The 20323-nt window shown below is 36.3% G+C and overlaps 1 protein-coding gene across 6 annotated transcripts in view; it reads right to left on the reverse strand.

Annotated features, from left to right (window-relative positions):
- Positions 1-20323, reverse strand: part of RYR2 (ryanodine receptor 2) — a 455131-nt gene that overhangs the window by 110805 nt on the left and 324003 nt on the right. For 4 of the 6 annotated variants that reach the window (XM_075043203.1, XM_075043202.1, XM_075043200.1 and 1 more), the window contains 9 exons: positions 19526-19689; positions 17440-17518; positions 16680-16769; positions 15398-15535; positions 13101-13178; positions 10063-10138; positions 6736-6862; positions 3430-3545; positions 1825-1889 (listed from right to left, as the gene is read on the reverse strand). In XM_075043203.1, coding sequence (XP_074899304.1) covers positions 1825-1889; positions 3430-3545; positions 6736-6862; positions 10063-10138; positions 13101-13178; positions 15398-15535; positions 16680-16769; positions 17440-17518; positions 19526-19689 — 933 coding nt within the window. The remainder of the gene's footprint in view (positions 1-1824; positions 1890-3429; positions 3546-6735; positions 6863-10062; positions 10139-13100; positions 13179-15397; positions 15536-16679; positions 16770-17439; positions 17519-19525; positions 19690-20323) is intronic. The other 2 variants (XM_075043205.1, XM_075043201.1) reach the window with 1 other exon arrangement.

A 20323-nucleotide genomic window follows, 5' to 3' on the forward strand; every position in this document is an offset into this window, starting at 1 on the left:
GGGTTTTTTAGGAGGAGTACAAAGCAGAAAGTATAATTTCATTTTATGTCACAATTTAAGATTTTTCCTGTACCACATACCCAGACACAACTTTTGCTGTTCATGCCTTTTAAGGTAGGTTTAAGAAAAATTCACCTACAACTGTCAGCACACTAAAGGCACTTAATTCTAGATGCTATCAAATAAAACTCCCAAAACATTGTCATTCATTAAGGGCTTGTCCACAGAAGTTTTCCTGTTTACTTCATGTGGTGACCATTACTCAGTGCCCATTGCAGGTGTCAGCCAGGAGGACATTCAAAATAAACAGCTAATAAGAAAATCTGAAATTGCTTCCTTTTTTGAGCATGGTTCAAAAGAAGGTGGAACGCTAGCTTCTGAGTCAATGAACTCGGCAAATAGTACCACATGGAAGGACTTTAAGGTATCAAGATTACAATTTACTGCAATGATATCAGGGTCAGAAAATGCTGCAAACAGCTACCTTTGCTTCTTCACTAATGAATTCAAAAGGCACTTCAAATATGCAAACACCATACAAGCTTTTACGTGCGAAAGGCATAAGCAGATTTTCTTAATTTATAATGTTTAAAACCTCGACACAAAAAGGAGAATTGGTCTGACAGGAATCTCATGACTTTCACCAAGGGGAAGTGCAAAGTCCTGCACCTAGGGAGGAATAATCTCACCAGCTGGAAAGCAGCTTTGCAGAGAAGGACCAGGGGGTTTCAGTGGACAGCAAACTGACCATGAGCCAACAATGCACCCTCCCTGCAAAGGCGGCCAACAGCATCTTGGGTTGCATTAGACAGAGCACTGTCAGCAGGCCCAGGGAGGTGATTCTTCCTCTCTACTCAGCACTGGTGAGGCCACATCTGAAGTGCTATGTCTGGTTCTGGGCTCCTCAGTAGAAGAGAAACATGGACAGACTGGAGAGAGAGTCCAGTGAAGGGCCACAGAGATGACGAAGGAACTAGAGGATCTTTCAAATGAGGATGGATTGAGGGAGCTGGGACTCTTTAGCCTGGAGAAGAGAAGGCTCAGGGAGGATCTCATCAATGTGTATAAATATCTGATATGAGGGTGTAAAGATGGAGCCAGGCTCTTCCCAATGGTGCCCCATGACAGGACCAGAGGCAATGAGCACAAAGTGAAACACAGGAGGTTCCCTCTGACCATCAGGAAACACTTTTTTTACTGTGAGGGTGACTGAGCACTGGCACAGGTTGCCCAGAAAGACTGTGGAGTCTCCGCCCTTGGAGATACTCAAAAGCTGTCTCGACATGGTCCTGGGCAACCAGCTCTAGGTGACCCTGCCTGAGCAGTGAAGTTAGACTAGATGACCTCCAGGCCCTTCCAACCTCAGCCATTCTGTGATTCCATGATAGAGACATCAGCATGGTTTTAAAACAAGGAAAGAAACAAGGAAGGTGACACTGACAGATACACAGCTGTGTTAATTCCAATAATTATTGTTCACATTTATCTGCCTGAAGACTGTAAAAGAGAACAATCATCAGAATTAGACTAAGCCAGTAAACAGAAAATGTAAGGAGGTTATGAATAGCATTATATGAGTAGTTGCATATCATGGAGCCAGGAAATAATGAGAATTAGAATATAGTCCTCTAATTTTTTTCACATCTGTACTTCATCCTACAGTATTTTCAAGCTATTTTTATTACTACTGTTTTTAATTAATAAAATAAGGGATTTAACACAGAAACGTGCAACTGTAACAACAATAATCATGTTCGCTAACAAATACTTTCTCACTTCAACTACTTACTACGTGAACAAAGAATAAGCAAAGATATACTGTACTTTGGCAAAAAACTTGATTTCTTGCTCATATGGGAAGTGTTCTCCTTTGCCTCTGCTGCCACCATCTGCAGAGAGAAGAAAATTAAGCTCACTGTCATATATCCTAATTACAGTCTGCATTTTTCTTCAAAAGTGTACACTATAAACAAATAATACTGGTTGCCTTTAGACGCAGATTTAAGACACCACAAACAGTATACACACTAGTTAAAGTGGAGTTTTATGACTACCTCAAGAGAAAAGTTACAGTAAATAAAATGTATAAAGAATAACTATCCAAATCGTCATAAAAGCATAGACATCTCACAGTCCAAAGAGATATGGATATTTTCGTGAGATGAAAATCTGGTCCTATGTTTGTATTTTTCAGTTATCAGTGATGATTTGGAAGCCTGAACTCAGATTCTAATGGAACACCTTTCTCCAGTTGTTCCCAGGAGAAACAGAATTACCAAATTTTTACTACTTATTCATGGACTTTGTCTGAAGAACAAAATTAATGGTTAGAACTACCCAACTGAAATTAAAACTGCTTCACTTCCCCCATTACTATAAAAATCAAATACTCTTTACAGACATAATCTGGTACAGCTCCTGGACTATTTATCCTTTATTTATTATCTTCTTTTCACTAATCCATTGAGGGACATGAATGGTATTTGTTCCACCAGTGTTTCTAGTGTTTCAGTATTTATTCATTATAATTCTTGCAGTTATGCCAAATCTATATAATTAAGTAGAATGAAGCCATGATAATCAGGCATTAGCAGAAGTAACCCAATGAGTTATCAAGGCCAGGCTCTTGCTACTGTAAGTAACCACAGCATAAAATAATTCATAAATTTTATAATTTCTACTTTAAAACTAGATAGGCTTTTGGATGAGCATTGATTTATTCAAACTCCCTGCTGTTCCTGCCGTTAATACGGTCAATTACAGCACCTGTGCCTAGAAATGAGGCACGGTATATGTTACGTGGCCTTGCAACTCCCATGGTCACACAGAAGCTGCATCTGGCCAGGTTTTTTGGCTTTTCTTGCTCATGTAAGAAGCTGAATTGGGTTACCAAACTTTTATTTTTTTTATCTTTAACAAAAGCGGAACAAGTTAAATCCTTTTGTTCATAACACTGTTGACAAAGCACGTGCTGGGTGTTTGTGAAAGAACATTCCTGTTGTGGGAGTTTTTTAAAGAGGTTTCTCTACTCCCTCCTCCAGAGAAAATTTCAGAATGGTACAAATGACCGGTTTAATTTGCTCAGTGAAAAAGGGATTACCTGTGAATAGTAAATATTAATGTACACATGTGAGAGATTATCAATTTGCGCATAAATACAAGGAAGCAGCTAGTTTTCTTTTTCAAAGAATGAAAGCCATTATAAATTTTGGCTGAACAGTTTTCATCTGATAAACAAAAATGGGAAACTGGAATGAACATGGAAACTACATAATTTTCTACAATTCATCATTATCTTCAACTATAGGAAACTAGAGGGAAAACTCCTAGTCCAAGAATGTGTCATTTTTTTGACATTTTCTAGTTGTTCTTATAATATCAAACATCTTAGTTAATAACTCTTAAGAAAATGCACAAGGAGTACTATACCAAACTCCAGAATGTACTGATGGGCTTCATCGACATATCTTATAAGTTGCTGAAGGAAACTGTAGGCAAAGCGTTTCTCAATGGAAGGCGTGTCCAATTCCAGGTCCTTAAGTCCTCTGTAAAAAGAAGCAAGTCAATTTTCACACATGCAGAAGGACTTGCAGCGGTCTTACCTCTCCATGTATTCTGATGCCATTTTCTCTAGTAATGATTAACTGCTTATTAACATAAGAATTGTTCTGTGTTTGAAGTAAACAGTACTCTTATGCTTATTTAGGTTTTGAGCAATTTGTTAAGATACAACTCAGATTTCCCAAACAGAAGGTTACAGAAAAATGAGACCAGTCAATCAGATTAATCCAGTACTGTGTTAATTTCTTTCCCTTACCTGTAAGGCATTACTGTCTTATATTTGCCTCCAGGGATTGACTCTTGGGTGAGAAAGTTTTGAAACTGCCAAAGTACTTTGATTTAAACAATCAAACCAGAAGTAAATCTCATCTCCCTCATCATGACTTTTCCCTGAAAGTCTGTTTGTGATGGAAGAACTTTGAAAAGCTATGTAGCATTTGTGAAAAATCAGGGGAAAAACAAAACAAAGTGATGGAATTGCAGTTTATCTTTTCCAGTATGTTCCATCATAGTTACTAGTCTGATATGAAAAAAGTGTCTTCTTTCAACAAGTATGAATCTGCAGAGAGTGGTTCCATGATGTGGGCTGATGTCCGCTAGCAACAAGTTGCCAATGACATAAGCCTTGATTCTGCAGGATCAGGCACATGAGGAAGCTACGCTTAACCAGCAACACAGTCAGTCACCCCACTGACAGAGGCACCAAGCACATTAGTACTCAGTTATTTCACAAGTTAAAAAAGTATACCTACTCAATGTAACTGCCTGTGTAGTGCATTTTTCTGCTTTAAATTAGAACATTGCTGATGGTAGGGTTCAGTTCCAGAAAAAGAGATTCTGGAACTAAAATAGGTTTGTCAGCTGGCACTTGTAAGGGTACAATAGTGTCTGCTTCATTAAGATTATCTGATCAAGGACCTTCTCAATGCAAAAGGGTTATAATAGGGAAGCCATAAACAAGAACACATAGAAACACTAACCTGGTAGACAAGGGATAAAAGGGACAATGCTGGAGACAAAAGGGACAATGCTGGAGACAAAAAGTCTCCAGTTACTAATTAATGGGTCATTAAGAAACTTCAGGCACAGCTTTGGAGAGGGCCACCTGGATTTTGCAACTCCTAAGAGGAGGGGACATGAAGAACATGAGGATTTGGAATGTTCAAGGCAGGTCAGTGGCAGTACACGAACTACTGATGGAATGTGCAGGGAAAGAGGATCAAAGAAGAGCAAAGGGGAGAAAAGACAAAAAGGGGTATAAAAAGGGCAGTCACATGTAAACCCTCATCTGTCAATTCAATTGTCTGACTGAGCCCTGCTCCTCACCACTAGAGTCTGTCCTATCTTCTTACGAAATACTTTCTTAACTATCTCTTTGTTTAATCTCACTCACTATCCCATGTGTATGTGTGTGCTGCGAGGAATAAGTGCCAGCTACTGGCAAAACCAGTGTGAGTGGATACTGGGCCAGCAACTGGAGTCAGCTTGGGGTGTAGGTGCCCCCAGGCCTGTGGTGCCAGCAACAGGAGTGAATGAGGGGCTCAGCATCAGTAGTTGGAGAGGCCATAGCTTTTGGGAACGTCTCTATGGGTCCTACAGACTTTGAGCCCAGAGTGCCAGCTACTGCAGGGGACTGGCATGAGTGGATTTGGTGCTAGCAATTGGAGTCAGGCAGTGGCAGCAGGGTAAGGCAGCCCTCGTCTCTGGTGTCTGCAACTGTAGCAAGTGGGTGTCCCAGTTGCCAGCCACTGGGGCGGCAATGCTGTGTGTCCCAAAAACCAGCTAATGTGGGGAGGCAGTGTCAGTAAGGTGAGTGAGGGGCTCAGCGCCAGCAGCTGGAGTGGGACCATGGGTGCTGGTTTTGGCTGGGGGCAAGTGTTTGTATCTTCCCTGCGCCCGGCCTGCCTGAGGGTGCACTAGACCAGAATGGTCACTGTCAAATAAAAGACTGGAAAGAAATGTGTGCAAAGCACATGTGGCAGAAAGTCAAGTGGTAAGCAGACCAAAGAAAACCATGAATCAGATGGTTGTTTGTTGGACAGTGCAGTGGTCACAGGAGCAGCAGGTACATTGAGTTTAACTTGATAGAAAGACCTGCATTTGACTAGCACAGTTGGATGTAGATGTGGCAGGAACTATTTACTAGATGATGGGTGTGTCCAAGTTAATAATTATTTTACCATCCCTCTTAGCCTTCTACTCCTCTGAAAACCAAAAGCCACTTCTCGCTTGTGTTTAAGTTAGACAGAAATAGAAAGGATTAGTCAAAAAGGAACATTTAACCTTGAATACAGCTGAGGTGTCTTTTGTCATTTTGACAGGGGATTAGAAAAGAAACCTTTGCTGACTGACATCCTTCTTTGCACATCCTACTCCACTGAAGGGAAGTAAATTGAATTACTCCAGCTATCCTTAAAGATTTTACCTAGAATTATTAGATTAGCTGTGGGACTTTATAAATGGACTGGATTTCATATGTGATATAAAAGAAAGGAAGTAGGCAGATTTTAAGTAGACGTGCTAGGCTAATTAATTCACAATGATTAGTTAAATCCATCTCTGTGACTGTTTCATTCACTTACTAACATTCAAGTCCTACAAATCTCAGATATGCTTTCAGCCTTTCCTAGTGACTCACATTTCCTAAGCCATGCTGATGAGGCAGACGAGCCTCCAATTTAATTAAAATTTTATCCACGCTGCATTTAGCAGGTAAATATGTCATATTAAAACCAAAAGAAACTATGCATGTTATTCTGCAGAGCACAGCATGTATATGTACTGAATTAAGAAAGTTCTGTTGATTACTACATTTATTCACTATTATTACATTTACACTGTGGATAGTTAAAAAAAATTAAAATCATCACTTTTCACTTTTAAAATATTTTAATAACACTACAAATTGAGAGGAGAGGCAGAAGACACACAGACATTCTGGAGAACTCTGCTTGTGCATTCCAAAAACCCTGCTACTAACTCCGTAATCCATTTCTTCCTAACAATGTTTTATATGAAGGAGCTTGTCCTTACTCCCAGGTACTAAAACCTAAAAATAACCATAAATTTTTCTTTTAATAATAATAATAATAACAACAACAACAACAATAATAATAGAGGCTACTGAGGAGTATTAAAAACCTTCTGTGACACTAATAGTGAACAGAAAATTACCTGGAGACAACATATCCATTAATCTGTAGAAATTTCAGAATATCCTGTGCTTTTTCTCTGTCCTTGGCTTTTTCTTTGGCTGTGAGTGTATCATAAGGAACAAGAAGAGGATGGTTGCCTCCTCCTACTATGGAACATCAAGAGAATTAAAAAGCAGTTAGAGTTATCTGTTGACATGGTAAATCCCAACAGGTAAAAGCACCATCATAATAATACATAGTACATTACAGTAAAATCTAGTAAATAAAAAAAATAAATGCACTTTTCTGTTTCTTTATGCAAACCTAAAAAATACTCAGATAGAAACTTTAGATGGTGGTGTCAGAATTATGTTTGCAGCCACAACTGCTGCAAGTACACGGTAAATATGTTGAACCTAAAGCAAAAACTCTTAAAGAAGAAAAAAGTGCTTAAATGTTACGAACGTGTATTATAATTACGATTTCATTTAATGCAACTGAAAGTATTTCAATAAATAACATCATTTCATAAGACAACCAAGATATAAAAAATATATAAACTTATACAAACAGAGTCCTGCTTTTAAACATTCTGATGACAGCAAAAAGGGTTCGTGGAGTTTAGCAAGATATACGCGTATCTAAAAATGTATTAAAGTGATACAGTTCTACTTTACAGTAATAAATTAAAGACAGAAAATTAGAGTACATTATTAAAATGTGGTTCAGAAAACTGTCCAATCTGATCAAAAGAATGCTGCCAAAACAGAGAGGTAAACAGAATAAACTGCATTTGCATTGCTTACAAGTAACTGATGTATTGATACCTGTCTGAATGCAGGTAGTTAATTTGGCAGAAAAATAAAGTTGCACTTATTAATATAAATATATGCATAAAAAGCAACATTCTTAGGATTTCACCTGATAAAATCACCATCATATAGCAGAACACAATAAATTCCTATGATAATTGCTACAAAACCCCAGGAAATTGTAAGGGTAATGATCAGACTTATCTCAGAAAAAATACTACAGCAAGTCTCCAGTAATAATATTAAAAAAAAAGGAACAAACTCCCTCCAGAAAATATTGGAGACATATCCTTAGGTGATTTTGTAAGCCACATATTCTAAAATTTTCCATCTATTTAAGTACATGCAAAATGGTAAACTAGTAGGCAAGTCTGATGGGGTATTTTTTGTCTGGTTTAGGTTTTTTTAGGAAGTACAGCCTTTAACATTGGGATGATCGGGTTTTATTCTATTATCACAAATGTGATCTAATTCCACCTTATTACAGCTGAAGACAGACATGCAAAAATGTATATAAGCATAGTAAGCATACATGCCCTATCTATGGAAATCATTATGACTATAATAGATTATTCAATTACAATTAATATATGAAAAGTGTTCAATGAAGGGGAATGACACTGGCGATTTTCAGGGGGCTAACATACTTGTGTAAGTGAAAAGCCTTAAATGAAAAATAGGAGTATTCTGCATCTGAAGTCTGCCTTAATGTCCTGTTCTTGACACATGTATAAAAAAGTATTTCAAGACTACCATACATGTATACTGGAGGAAAAACCCTACATTCTGAGCAGGTTTTGCTCAGCTGACAAATACCTGTACTTTTCACACAAAGAAACTCTCCATTAGAAGCCTCTCCTTCATTGACTATCGCCTCCTCTAGCCTTCTCAGTACTATGCTCCTTTGCACAACACTACAAATACTATACAGTGTTATCATTGAACTGCTGCTCAGAGGCAAAAATCTGCTTTCAAAGCTGCCAAATACAGTTGAGCCATTTAAATATCTAGTCTTCCTGTAGCCTACAATTTCCCAGACTTAGCCCATCCTGTGGCTACTTATCCTGAAGAAAGTTTAAAAAAAGGCTATAAAAATTAAAATAAAACCTGTATTAAGGGGAAATATAATTAAAGGCATAGAAATTCATAGTGATTTATCAAAGGCACTTCCGGGTGGAACTTTAATTTTTCACAAAACCTTAGCTACTGTACTTTTGCTGGAAGCTGAGAGATAATAAAAAAGGCAAGCATACAATGGAAAAAAAAAAAAAAAAAAAGGGCCAGGTTTGGTGCATACAATTAGACTTGACACCTTCAGATAAGAAAAAACCCTAGCTTCAGTCATTTGCAAATGAGAACTTGTGGTTTCTCCAAATATTGTTTCCTCCTTATGCAAAAATAATGTTATCTGCAGAAAAAAAATTTAGCTTTAATGCAAATAAAGGATTTATTTTAACAGGGAGGAAAAACAGTATATTACACAATATATGACTAAATTTGTCATTTAAGTAAGCAGAGACGATGGAGCACATGCAATTTTTATGTGGAATCAAGAATCTGCTCTAGGTTTATGTCGTGGTTTAACCCCAGCCAGCAACTAAGCACCACGCAGCCGCTCACTCACTCCCCCCCCATCCAGTGGGATGGGGGAGAAAATCGGGAAAAGAAGTAAAACTCATGGGTTGAGATAAGAACAGCTTAATAGAACAGAAAAGAAGAAACTAATAATGATAATGATAACACTAATAAAATGACAACAGCAATAATAAAAGGATTGGAATGTACAAATGATGCGCAGTGCAATTGCTCACCACCCGCCGACCGATGCCCAGTTAGTCCCCGAGCGGCGATTCCCTGCCCCCACTCCCCCCAGTTCCTAAACTAGATGGGACGTCCCATGGTATGGAATACCCTGTTGGCCACTTTGGGTCAGGCCCTGGCTGTGTCCTGTGCCAACTTCTTGTGCCCCTCCAGCTTTCTCACTGGCTGGGCATGAGAAGCTGAAAATCCTTGACTTTAGTCTAGACACTACTTGGCAACAACTGAAAACATCAGTGTGTTATCAACATTCTTCTCATACTGAACTCAAAACACAGCACTGTACCAGCTACTAGGAAGACAGTTAACTCTATCCCAGCTGAAACCAGGACAGTTTATCCACTTGTCAATTCAATATATCATATGTACAGTTCTTAGTAAACACCCTTTCAGATCTACTTGCAAAAAAAGAAGTAATTCAAATGAAATCAGAGCCCACTGGGCAATAGTCTGAACGATTAATGCTAGAAGGAAATGTATTAATGTAGCGTTAATATATTTACAAGCTTTGACTTCTCCTCCTTTGATATATTTTAATTGGTACACTCAGTACTATCAAAAAACTTCCAGGCACAAAAATCACAAAATATTTAATTAAGATTAGATACTTTGTTGTTTCTTCTTTGTCACTTTAAATTTGCTGTTCCTTTTTTTTTCCCAATCTGTTTTCTCAAATACATGACCTAAGCTAATCATAGAGATCTTAAAATACTGTAAATACTTATAGTTAATATTACCTTTTGCTTCAAGCTCCATTTTCTTTTTCTTTGCCCATATGTTATGGTAGTTTTCAGCCATCATCTCGGCCATAGCCTTAGGAAAATAGAGAACTTAGTGATATGTGTTGCAACAGTTAACCCCCAAGAAGGACAATTTTCTGGTTGATATAAAATAACAAGTTTTGTTCTCTGGGAGGTTCAATACAATCACACTGTAATCGTTCACTGAAAACAAGAGTTTTTATTGAAAAATTATAATACAGAATTTGGGTAGTATGGGTATACGTATAGGAATTAGGAACCTAGAGCTGAAGAGAAAACTGTTAATATGAAAAAGGAGGAATCACAAAGAGGAGTAGTCTAGAAAGAGTACTGGGGTGTCAGACAGGGACTTGATTCTCAAAACAATGCCAGCAAGAACCCCCTGAAGGCTGTGGTAAGGGAAACAAAACCAGCAAGCTGGAGGACTAAATTAAGATTGTTCCTGCTGGCTGTGGCAGACTGACTATAAACCCATAGATACAGCCTGGTCGAGGTGGATACTCATTTGTATGAGCACACTGTCAAAAGCACCAACCATTTTACCAGGGACTCCATAGATGCAGCCACAGTTTTTTATTCAGCATGAAATTCTCCTCCAGTGTGCACAATAGATAAGTAAATTCTTCCTGTGAAACAAACTCTTTCAGACTGGTAAACTAGAAGCTAGACCCCAAACTAAGCAAAACACAGACAAGCTCTCCAGTCTCTAACTAGTAGGAACTACTTTTTCAACATGAAATAACTTTTTAAACCCACCTCTCCTGTCCTCCTGATTGTATACACTCTAGTTGTATGCAGTGGTGGAATTTTCTGTAGATTTCACTTTTTACTTCTTTCATGGACCTACAGAAATATTCCTCTCATCTTCAATAAGGGTTTTGAGTAACCAGTATTTCTGAATATCAACTTCTTTATTTGGGAAAATACTCATGAATTCAGATAACAACTTGAAACTTGTCAGCCAGATCTTGTTTGTCTATAAGACAATTTGTTTCATAAACTTTTCTCCAGTGGATACATTATTACACGTATCTCTCCTGTATGGTAGATGCCTTCTATCATGCACACTCTGGTCCTGGTGTTTTGATAATCAAGATTAGGACCTTGGAAGAACATAGTGTAGTCTGGGTTTTCTTTCCTTGGAAAGCAGGGTGCTATGAAGATGATCTCAAAGCAAGACCTAGCTACTCATGGAACCAAGATGTGACCACTCAAGACCAAAATGTGAAGTATTTCCCAGACTGACAGTTTTAGACACGGTCATGATCCCTGCTAGCACAGTATATGCACAGGATGATGTAAACATTAAATAGCACCAATTCTTACGTACTAGTTAAAAAACAAATCAAACCAACAACTTTGTTCAAACCAGCTAACTTTTCCCAGTAATTTAAAACAAGATTGAGGAATCTAACCCTGAACTCCAACTTTAAAGATACTAAACAGTAAAAAAAAGTTCAAAATTACATACAGTTCATTTTTAAAGCTCAGATCTCATTAATATCTAACATGTTTGGATATTTCCTGAACGACAGTATCAGGACAATTAATACCTGAAATTGTATTTTAATTAAATTTGCTTAGCTTTTACATAACAGATTTTGAAGCTGGTTTCAAAGAAGACCTCTCTTCATAATTAAGGACAAATGGATCATAAAGCCAACCAGCTCTGCTTTATCGCTGAGGGCTACAGAGCAAAAAAAAATTAATGACAAATGTTCGAGGGTATAGCATAAAAGAGTAAACAAGGGAGTAATAGAAGTTCTAATGCCATTTCTTTTGTGGTTTGTGACAGGATGGTTACTTTTGTCTGGGTTTGGTTTACTGCATCATAATACTATTTCACATCAAGAGTTGTTTCCTGAGTATTAAAGTCCGCACAGTCTTTTGACTATGCTGAGTCTAAACAAATGTTAAATGATGTAATTATAATAAAGCTGTTGCATAATTTTAAGATAAGAGTGTAATGATAGAAGTAGTGTTATTCAATTATCAGTTTTATTAACTCTTTGGAATAATCAGCTATCTATTGAACATTTTAACGCAAGTACGATAGTTAATTGGCAGCAAATTCTTGTTATTGTAAAGCTAGTCAGCAATATACAATGGCTAGAAATATAAAACCGGAAATGACAAGATAGGAATCAGGGAGGTGAAATCCAGTGTGAGAATTTCATCAGAGGCAGAGTATAGTATATACTGTACAGTTAGCCAATTCCTTTACTGCTGCTGCTTGTTTCACTGCACTATGACAGAGCTCAGTATGGGCAAACTTAATCCTGTGTTTCAGGAGTTTTTTGCAGGCAGCTTTGAACACCATGTTGCCATCACTAGACTGGTACAAACACTCATGCTAATTTAAAACTATATCTAGTGTGTGTCTACATAATACTGTAATCATACTCACAATAAATTAGTAGACTGTAAAAACTAGCACCATACTCCATCAAACACCATGAAAAAACCCCAAACTTTCTAAAGACAGAAACATTGTTTGTTTATTGCTTAAAAAAATATTGTCCCAAATACCAGCAATCCACGGATAGATCTGTCAAAAATCCTACTCCCAAATTCTTCATTCTCTATTCTCATAATATTTGTTGTAACAATGGGTCCTGATTCTTATTTCTTCAGTTTAGAAAAAAAAGCAATGACAAAATGTTTTGGGAAGACAGTGGAGAAATGAATGATAAACAGAAAAAAGCTGATGATGCAAGCTCTTCTAAACAGGATTCTCTTCAAAATGACAGATGTTCACAAAGAGAGCTGGGAAAATCAATCCAGGACTAAAATAAACTTTGAAGCTTTTCAACATGAACCATGTTTTTTAAAGCGACAAAGGATAAAAGAGCAATGATGAAAAAGAAAAAAAAAACAAAAACCAATCCCAAACCAAAATCAAAGCATATCAAAGAAAGTAACATAAGGCACCAAATTTGTTTAAAATAAACTAGAAGAAAAGAAAAAAATAAATTGTAAAAACAGGTTAGGCATATTAAGTCTTTCTGACTTACATGTAAGTCTCTGGAGAGGGTGACATTGCTCATGTCAATCGCTCGAGGAGTGTAACCATGGGCTGTATCTACAGAGATCTGAATGACAAACGTGCAAAACAGTGGAGTTATACAAGCATTTGATATGAAGTTACCATTAACAAGACACTGAAAGTAATGAAAGAACTTCAGGAAAAAGCCACTTGTATATCTCTAGAGAGCAAAAGGATCTTATGTAGCCCAACTAAAAATACATCAAGGGTGGTAAAATTAAGGGCGATTTAGGCAAAGGTCTACATATTTTGTTCCCAAAGACAGACAGCCATCAGACACAAATCCCCCTCATTCAAATGCGAATTTCACTTGAACTCGTTTAAGACTTGAACTCATTGTGGATAATGCTGTACTAAAGTTATGATTAAATCTCTGCATTTTCTAGAGATTTTTTTTCTCAGCAGGCTAAATTTCAGACAATCTAGTTTAAGGTGAATTCAGGCAAAAATCAAACTTTCAATTTGGCTTTTCAACCCTATTCCTACATGTAGGAATAGAATGTACTAAATATGTACCTTTTTGCTTCAGTCCCTCCTCCCCATTTAGAAAATATCACCATTTTGTCATTCTTTCTTCCTGTTGCATAAATTTGTCACAGGTTTGTTCATTGTTACATTGACACAAATGTTTGAAGAAGGATAAACAATGGTGGAGATTCCCTGGATGGTAAGCCACTGATGCAAGAAATGTGGCTAGAAAAGGGGCATTGTTGGGCTCTCCTCTATGGATTCTGCTGTAAAAGATACGTGTCCCTCACAGGTATATCTTTTAGAAAGAATAGTGTCCAGAATTTTGTTTCTATGTCTGATATTATTTTCTTATGCATGTATATGAGCATGTATAAGGCCTAGAAGTTCAAAGGTCTCCTTTCAAAAGGCAGGTATTTTTAAGAGAGAATAGCACAAAGGATGCACATGCAGTACACAGTAAATAAATACTGATAAAGTATTGTCTTCTAAAGCAAACAATGCAAGCATTGTTACTTTAACATGAAGATACTGATTAAATATACTTAAAATTTCTCAGCTAAATGCAGGAAAATGCGATTTTGTGCATATGTGTGATGACAGCACAACACATTTTAAACACAGGATGAGTATTAATATGATAGTGTACTCTGAAAAACAGAAATATTTTAGGCTTCAGAAACTCTTCTAGAAAAGCTATAAAATTTCATTACAGTAAGGGAAGACTGTAACTTAGCTACAAAAGCTGTTTTTGTACGTTGATATAATTTGAATCTCAGCTGTAAAGCTATTCATTCTAATGAGCTTCTTATGCTTAAAGGATATACGAATATGTCTGTCAGTATAGTCTTTGGGGCTGGTATTATAAACACCCAATAGTTGGTACATTTGGAAGTCAAGAATTTTGGAAGACAGAGTGTGCAAACTATAATGTGTAGTTTAGCCCAAGTGCTAAATCAAATCACTTGATATACACTTTTTAGTGTCTATAGAGTGGAGTGGCAGGTTCAACTGCTCATTTTTCACAGGTGTATCACCACTCACACATGTAAATAGTGCAGAGCTGAGTGGAGAGAAGAGGGAAAGATTTTTACCCCTCCATTTTATTTCCCCCCATTGGTTTGGCTCTATGTGTGTCTGGGTGAATGAGAAAGAGATTTTCTCCCCTCCCCAGTTTAACTGCAAAGTATATGGAGCTCTAAGAGAATACAGTGTCAGTATTTCCCCATTTTATCCTTAACAGCATTTTGATTTGAGAGGGCTATTGTAAAGGAAAAACAAAAATTCAGAATTTTGGCTGTCTATAGATGTAAACTTTATGCTGCATTAACATTGATGTTTGTATTAATTTTCCTTAAAAAAAGAAATAAAAATAATTTATATACATACCTTTATTTCTTTACATGCTTAAAGGCATCAATAGCCACCAAATTCAAAAAACAGCTGACTAAAATCATATTAGTACTCACTATTAATGCATAATCACCTCTTGATGTAAATAATTCTCTTAAATAATGTACTTAACTTTAAACCAAGTGAACAAATACATTCCTATTTCAGTTTTGTACAGTTTTTTTGAAAATGTTTATTAATATATTACTTTGGAAAAGGGAAAGAAAGTTCCAGCTTCAGCGAATAGAGAACCAAACCAATCTTCAGAGTTGTACAATTGCTTGTAAAAAAATGATTTCACATATTTTTATGCTACAGGCTTATTTCACCACTTGTAAAATCAAAGATTGGAGAGCAGATTTAGCATGTCCTATTTTAAAAAAAGTTTTTAATAAAATGGCTCACTTGACTGGTTTGAGATATGCGACGTGTCCGATTATACAGTGCCATGGAATCTCCCTCCCGTGTTCTTTCAATTCGCCATCCCCATGCCAGCATAGTTTTCAGGGATTCTTTGATTGGCCATCGATAAATTTCTTTCTCCTAGAAGAATGCACATGCAATAATTGCCTTGTTTATTATGTACCTGTACAGAGCAAAAAATAACTATTGGGCTTTTGCCTGGTTATACTGAGATGCAAAGAAATGCACTGAAATCAGGCCTTATGGCCCAGGGATACTGCAAAGAAGCAAATAAATCATATAAGATATTAACAAGTTTATTTATCATTTTAGAAGTGGGCAGAATAATTCTGGCCCTGCAAGAAGCTGCTGATCACAAGGACAACCATGTTAATGGCATGCTCAGATATGAACTCAAAGGTTGGAGCAGTAATTACCTGGAGTAATATGGTCTTTTGTCTGCTACATGAAACAAAAAAAAATAATCATAGAATCATAAAAAAAGTCCGTGTTGTAATGGACCTCTGGACATCATCTGGCTCAACGTTCTGTTGAGGTCAGATAAGCTAACCTAATTGGGCTATCAGTGGTTATCAACATTAGGTTATCTAAGGCTTGCCATGTCATGGCTTGAATATTTGCAGTGTGGGTGATCTCACCACTTCTCTGGACAACCTATTCCAATGTTTTAAGTTGTCAAGATAAGAAGGATTTCCAGAAAGCATTTCTGCTGAAGCAACTTACACCCATTGCCTCTTGTCCTGTCAGTTTGCATTCCTGTGAAGAGAATATATCCATCTTCTCTATAACTAGCATTTAGGTACTGGGAAACTGAGATTATATCCCTGTCAGCTTTCTCTTCTTTAAGCTGAACAAACCCAGTCCTGTGAGCCTTGCTTCATTTATCAAGTTCTCCAGCCTTCTAATCATCTTCAGGGCCCTCTGTTGCAGACCAGACAAAGCCTAAACCTAAGTCTTCACTAAGCGAGTAGGCATTCCTGTATGGCCTTACTGTAAAAATATACTGGCCACATGACACTTCCAGTTTCACCATAAGTTATGCCATGTAAATTCAGACATGAGAGAAAATAGGTTGAGTGGCCTATTTATTGTACAATAAAACTCTTCTATCTCTTTTTGAGATTTTGAGGAAAGCAACAATCACATATTAGGTGACATACTCCAAATAAATTTTTAAAAAGTGATGTAAACACAAGCCGATATTTTCACAGTGAATGAAGCACCCTTTCAATCACCCTGGATCAAGAATGAACAAATTCCTTACCTTTTCAGATAGTAACTTATATTGTTTCATTAATGGTTGCACTTTTGCAGATTCAGAATACGTTTCACCATATGTCCATCCATTGGCAAACTGAAAACAGTAATAAGAGAGGAAAAAAATGGGGAAAAGCAAAAAAATTATGAAAAATCCTATTTTTATTGGTACAAAGGAACTGAACAATGCTTCTGCAGAGCTGTTCTCTTAAAATTTCCTTTCTACTATTTTCTCAACATTTTCTCAACCAAAATTTATATTATCTACACATAATGAAATTAATTATATAGCATGCCATCTTTTTGAAAATTAATGATTACACAAAGCTAACATTTCAATATATTTTTCTTTTAAATATTTATATAGAGCAGAATACTGTGCTACAGTTGAGGAACTATTTTTAGTACTGGACACACAAACTGCACAAAGGAATAAAAACCCTAAAGAGGTTTTCTGGTTAAAAAATTGAAATTTCAAGTCCATAAAGCTCTTAAACAACTAGCAAGTATATTTATTCAAAAGTCAACAATAAAAATAATGAAATGATGAAACACTATTTTGAAACACTCATGTGCACTTACAGAACTTTCCCTCCAAATGCATTTCAGAAAATATAGGTTTATATCTTACCTATGTAACAACTTGTAGCATTATGAAAAATAATAATATTCAGAGTAAAATATGTTTAAAATGAAATAAAAAAGAAAATAAATTAAAAAATCAAATAAAAAATCTGATTTTGCTTTAACAGGGATATGGATTTTACCTTTTCCATTGACCATTTGTCATGAGAGTGTTCTGCATATTTGTTAATGAAATATTCTAGTTTTTCAGGGATTGTAATGCTGAAAGTGAAGAGAAAAATAGCCATTATATCATACTATGACCCATAGTTTCAGAAATATGGTGGTAACTTATTGCACATGTCCATTATAAACTAAGTGTGCTAACAGTCCTTTTTGAAACAAATCATCTATTTTATATATTCCTATAAATTTTATTATATTATTGAAGCACTACAACTTACAGCAACTCAGAAGTTATATGCTCAAGGCTTTATTTTGCCAACACCCCAGTGAATTTTAAAAATATTAAAATCCTTATTACAAATATAAAAAAAAACAAATAAATACACTGATCGTTCAAGAGATGTACAAGACAGTGCAGAAGTTAAGGTTTCTTAAGCAGTAAAGAAAAAGCAGCTATCCTTAGTCAAACAAGCACTACAGACAGAATCCTCTTCCAAAAATAATTGATCAAATATCAGTATTTTTCTGCATCTGCATTCCTAGAAATGGAAGGGAATAATTGCTTCTTGATCACTTATGAAATAGCAGTATCTTCCCTCCTAAGACAAAGAATTTTGGCAGCAAAAGTGTTACGGTGCCATCTACTGCAAAGTAGAAGAGTCTGGGTTTTAATCTTCAGTCATAGGGTGGGAAAAAGCAGAAATGTAAAACAATGTTATGTCAGAGTAAGTTTACAAGAGCCTAACCACACACAAACGTCAGAAAACATTCATCCAGCATGCTCATCTTTTCTTTTTTTTTTATCATTTGGAAGTATGTATTTCAAGGGGAATTCTTCTAATGGTATAATACTTTTGAATAGTTTCAGAAATGCAATAAATTGACAAGTACAGTAATGTCATATTATCTATAGCTTCATATAAATAGGTCTAGGACTAGTAAGTAATAATGCAAGATTTGCTTGTTAAAAGAATATAGGATAGGTTAGAAGTGACACTGATAAAAGCAGTGCTTTCTTTGTCTTGAATCATCACAAAACTTGATTCCTATGGCAGTGAGGTGACTGATGATTTAGGTAATGTTAAGTAACATTTTCTGAGTTTTTCAAATAAATTCTGGCTACCTACAATTTTCATCTGAGATGATACCAGATAAAGTCATCTTCAATTAGTTAAATGATAGTATAATATCCTTACTAAGTTTTGTTAAATCTTTATATTCTTATATAAATCTTAGACAAATGAATTTTAATTGTCACTGATGTAATATCTATATTCCAGTCTAGATTATGGCTTTTACTACCATATTTTGATCTACATACATACACAAGCATGCTGTAACAAAGATATCAATCTACTGACGGCATTCTGTTCTGAATGTTAATACAGACAGAAAGCTCACAAAGGCAATTGAAGCAAATGTCTTACAAGAGGTATTTTTCAAGATATAGTGCATTACCACACTGCTGTAAGACTATTCTATACAAAGGAGAATGGGACACTGGCTGTAGCCAAAAATCAGGGCACAAAAATACCATTTAGATATGTGTTTTGTCTGGCTGACGTACTTAAAAGAGCATGGGCAGAGCCTGACTGCCTAGAGACAATGAAGATCTTTCTGCCCAATTCCCCATTATTCATAGTAAAAAGAGATGATATGAATGCACGATCATCATCACCATCATGTTCTGTAGGTACACTGTCATTCACACACACTGGAATTAGTGTCTTGGCACGCGTTAATAATGACAGGGGTGACGTACACTAGCCTACTTTTTCTGCTCCTAAAATCATGCTGGTTTGTTTGCAGCAGACATACAAAGGTAACTGGACAGTTCTATCTTCAGGCTGAAAATGCATTAAAAATGTTCTAGGTTGACCAGGAAATTAGTTACGTAACTGAATATTTATTGCTTTATATGATTTAAAATAAGTACATAAATAAAAAATAAAAATATAAAGTTAAGTTCTCCATTTTATCTAGAAGATAAGCATTCAGAAGAGAGTAAAAGCCTTAAGTTCACACAATAACCAACAACAGACTCCATCCCTCTTCTACACATTCGTGATAAAAAAAACTAGTGGCAACAAAATAATCCCTTACTTTGATGTATCAACAGGTTGAGGATTAAAGTTCCCATCTGAATCCATTGAAGACTGTTTTTCCATCATATTGACATAATTTGATTCCATATAGTCTGGAGGTAAGGCCCCTGCAACTGCGCTCAAACAAGGCAAAGCCAATTTGAACAGTTCTTGTTCATACTTCTGTGGAACACACAGGGGATAGGAAGTGAGTAGTGACTGAAAAGTATCAACATCACTGCTGAAACTGATACTAGCCATATGTGAAACCAAGCAGCCACAGAATGGCTTTCTTACTCAGTGTGAAATTGAATTTTTGTTCTGAAAATAAAGGAAACTGAGTGTACAAAGCATATTATACACTATAGATAGAGCTAGGATCAAGTCTTGCTCTTGCTGAAGTAAATGGGAAAAGTATTGACTTCACCGAGAGCAACACTAGGCATTTTTCAGACGTCTGGGAAGAGAATGTAGCACAGGAATATGCATAGCATTTCTAAATACCTAGACTGGAAATGAAACTCATGAAATTTTAAGCATGTTGTTTAACAATACTCACAGAATGAATAATAAATACATACCAAGGTGTATTATTAAACTTTTGTCCAACATAGAATTGATTCAAGACTGATGAAACTACAACTACTAAGCAAGGGACTATGGTTTAAGGAAGGATAGTGTGTGAGGTAGAAATGTGCAGCTTTCAGTCACCTGCAGATGCTTGAATTTGCTTTTAGGGCTCTGAAGTGTAGTTGACCTGTACAGATACACCTCAAGATTACTTCATCAGCTATACAATTTTTATTAATGAGCAGTC

The sequence above is a fragment of the Buteo buteo genome, chromosome 12 (genome assembly GCF_964188355.1).
Source record: "Buteo buteo chromosome 12, bButBut1.hap1.1, whole genome shotgun sequence".
NCBI classification, from domain to species: domain Eukaryota; kingdom Metazoa; phylum Chordata; class Aves; order Accipitriformes; family Accipitridae; genus Buteo; species Buteo buteo.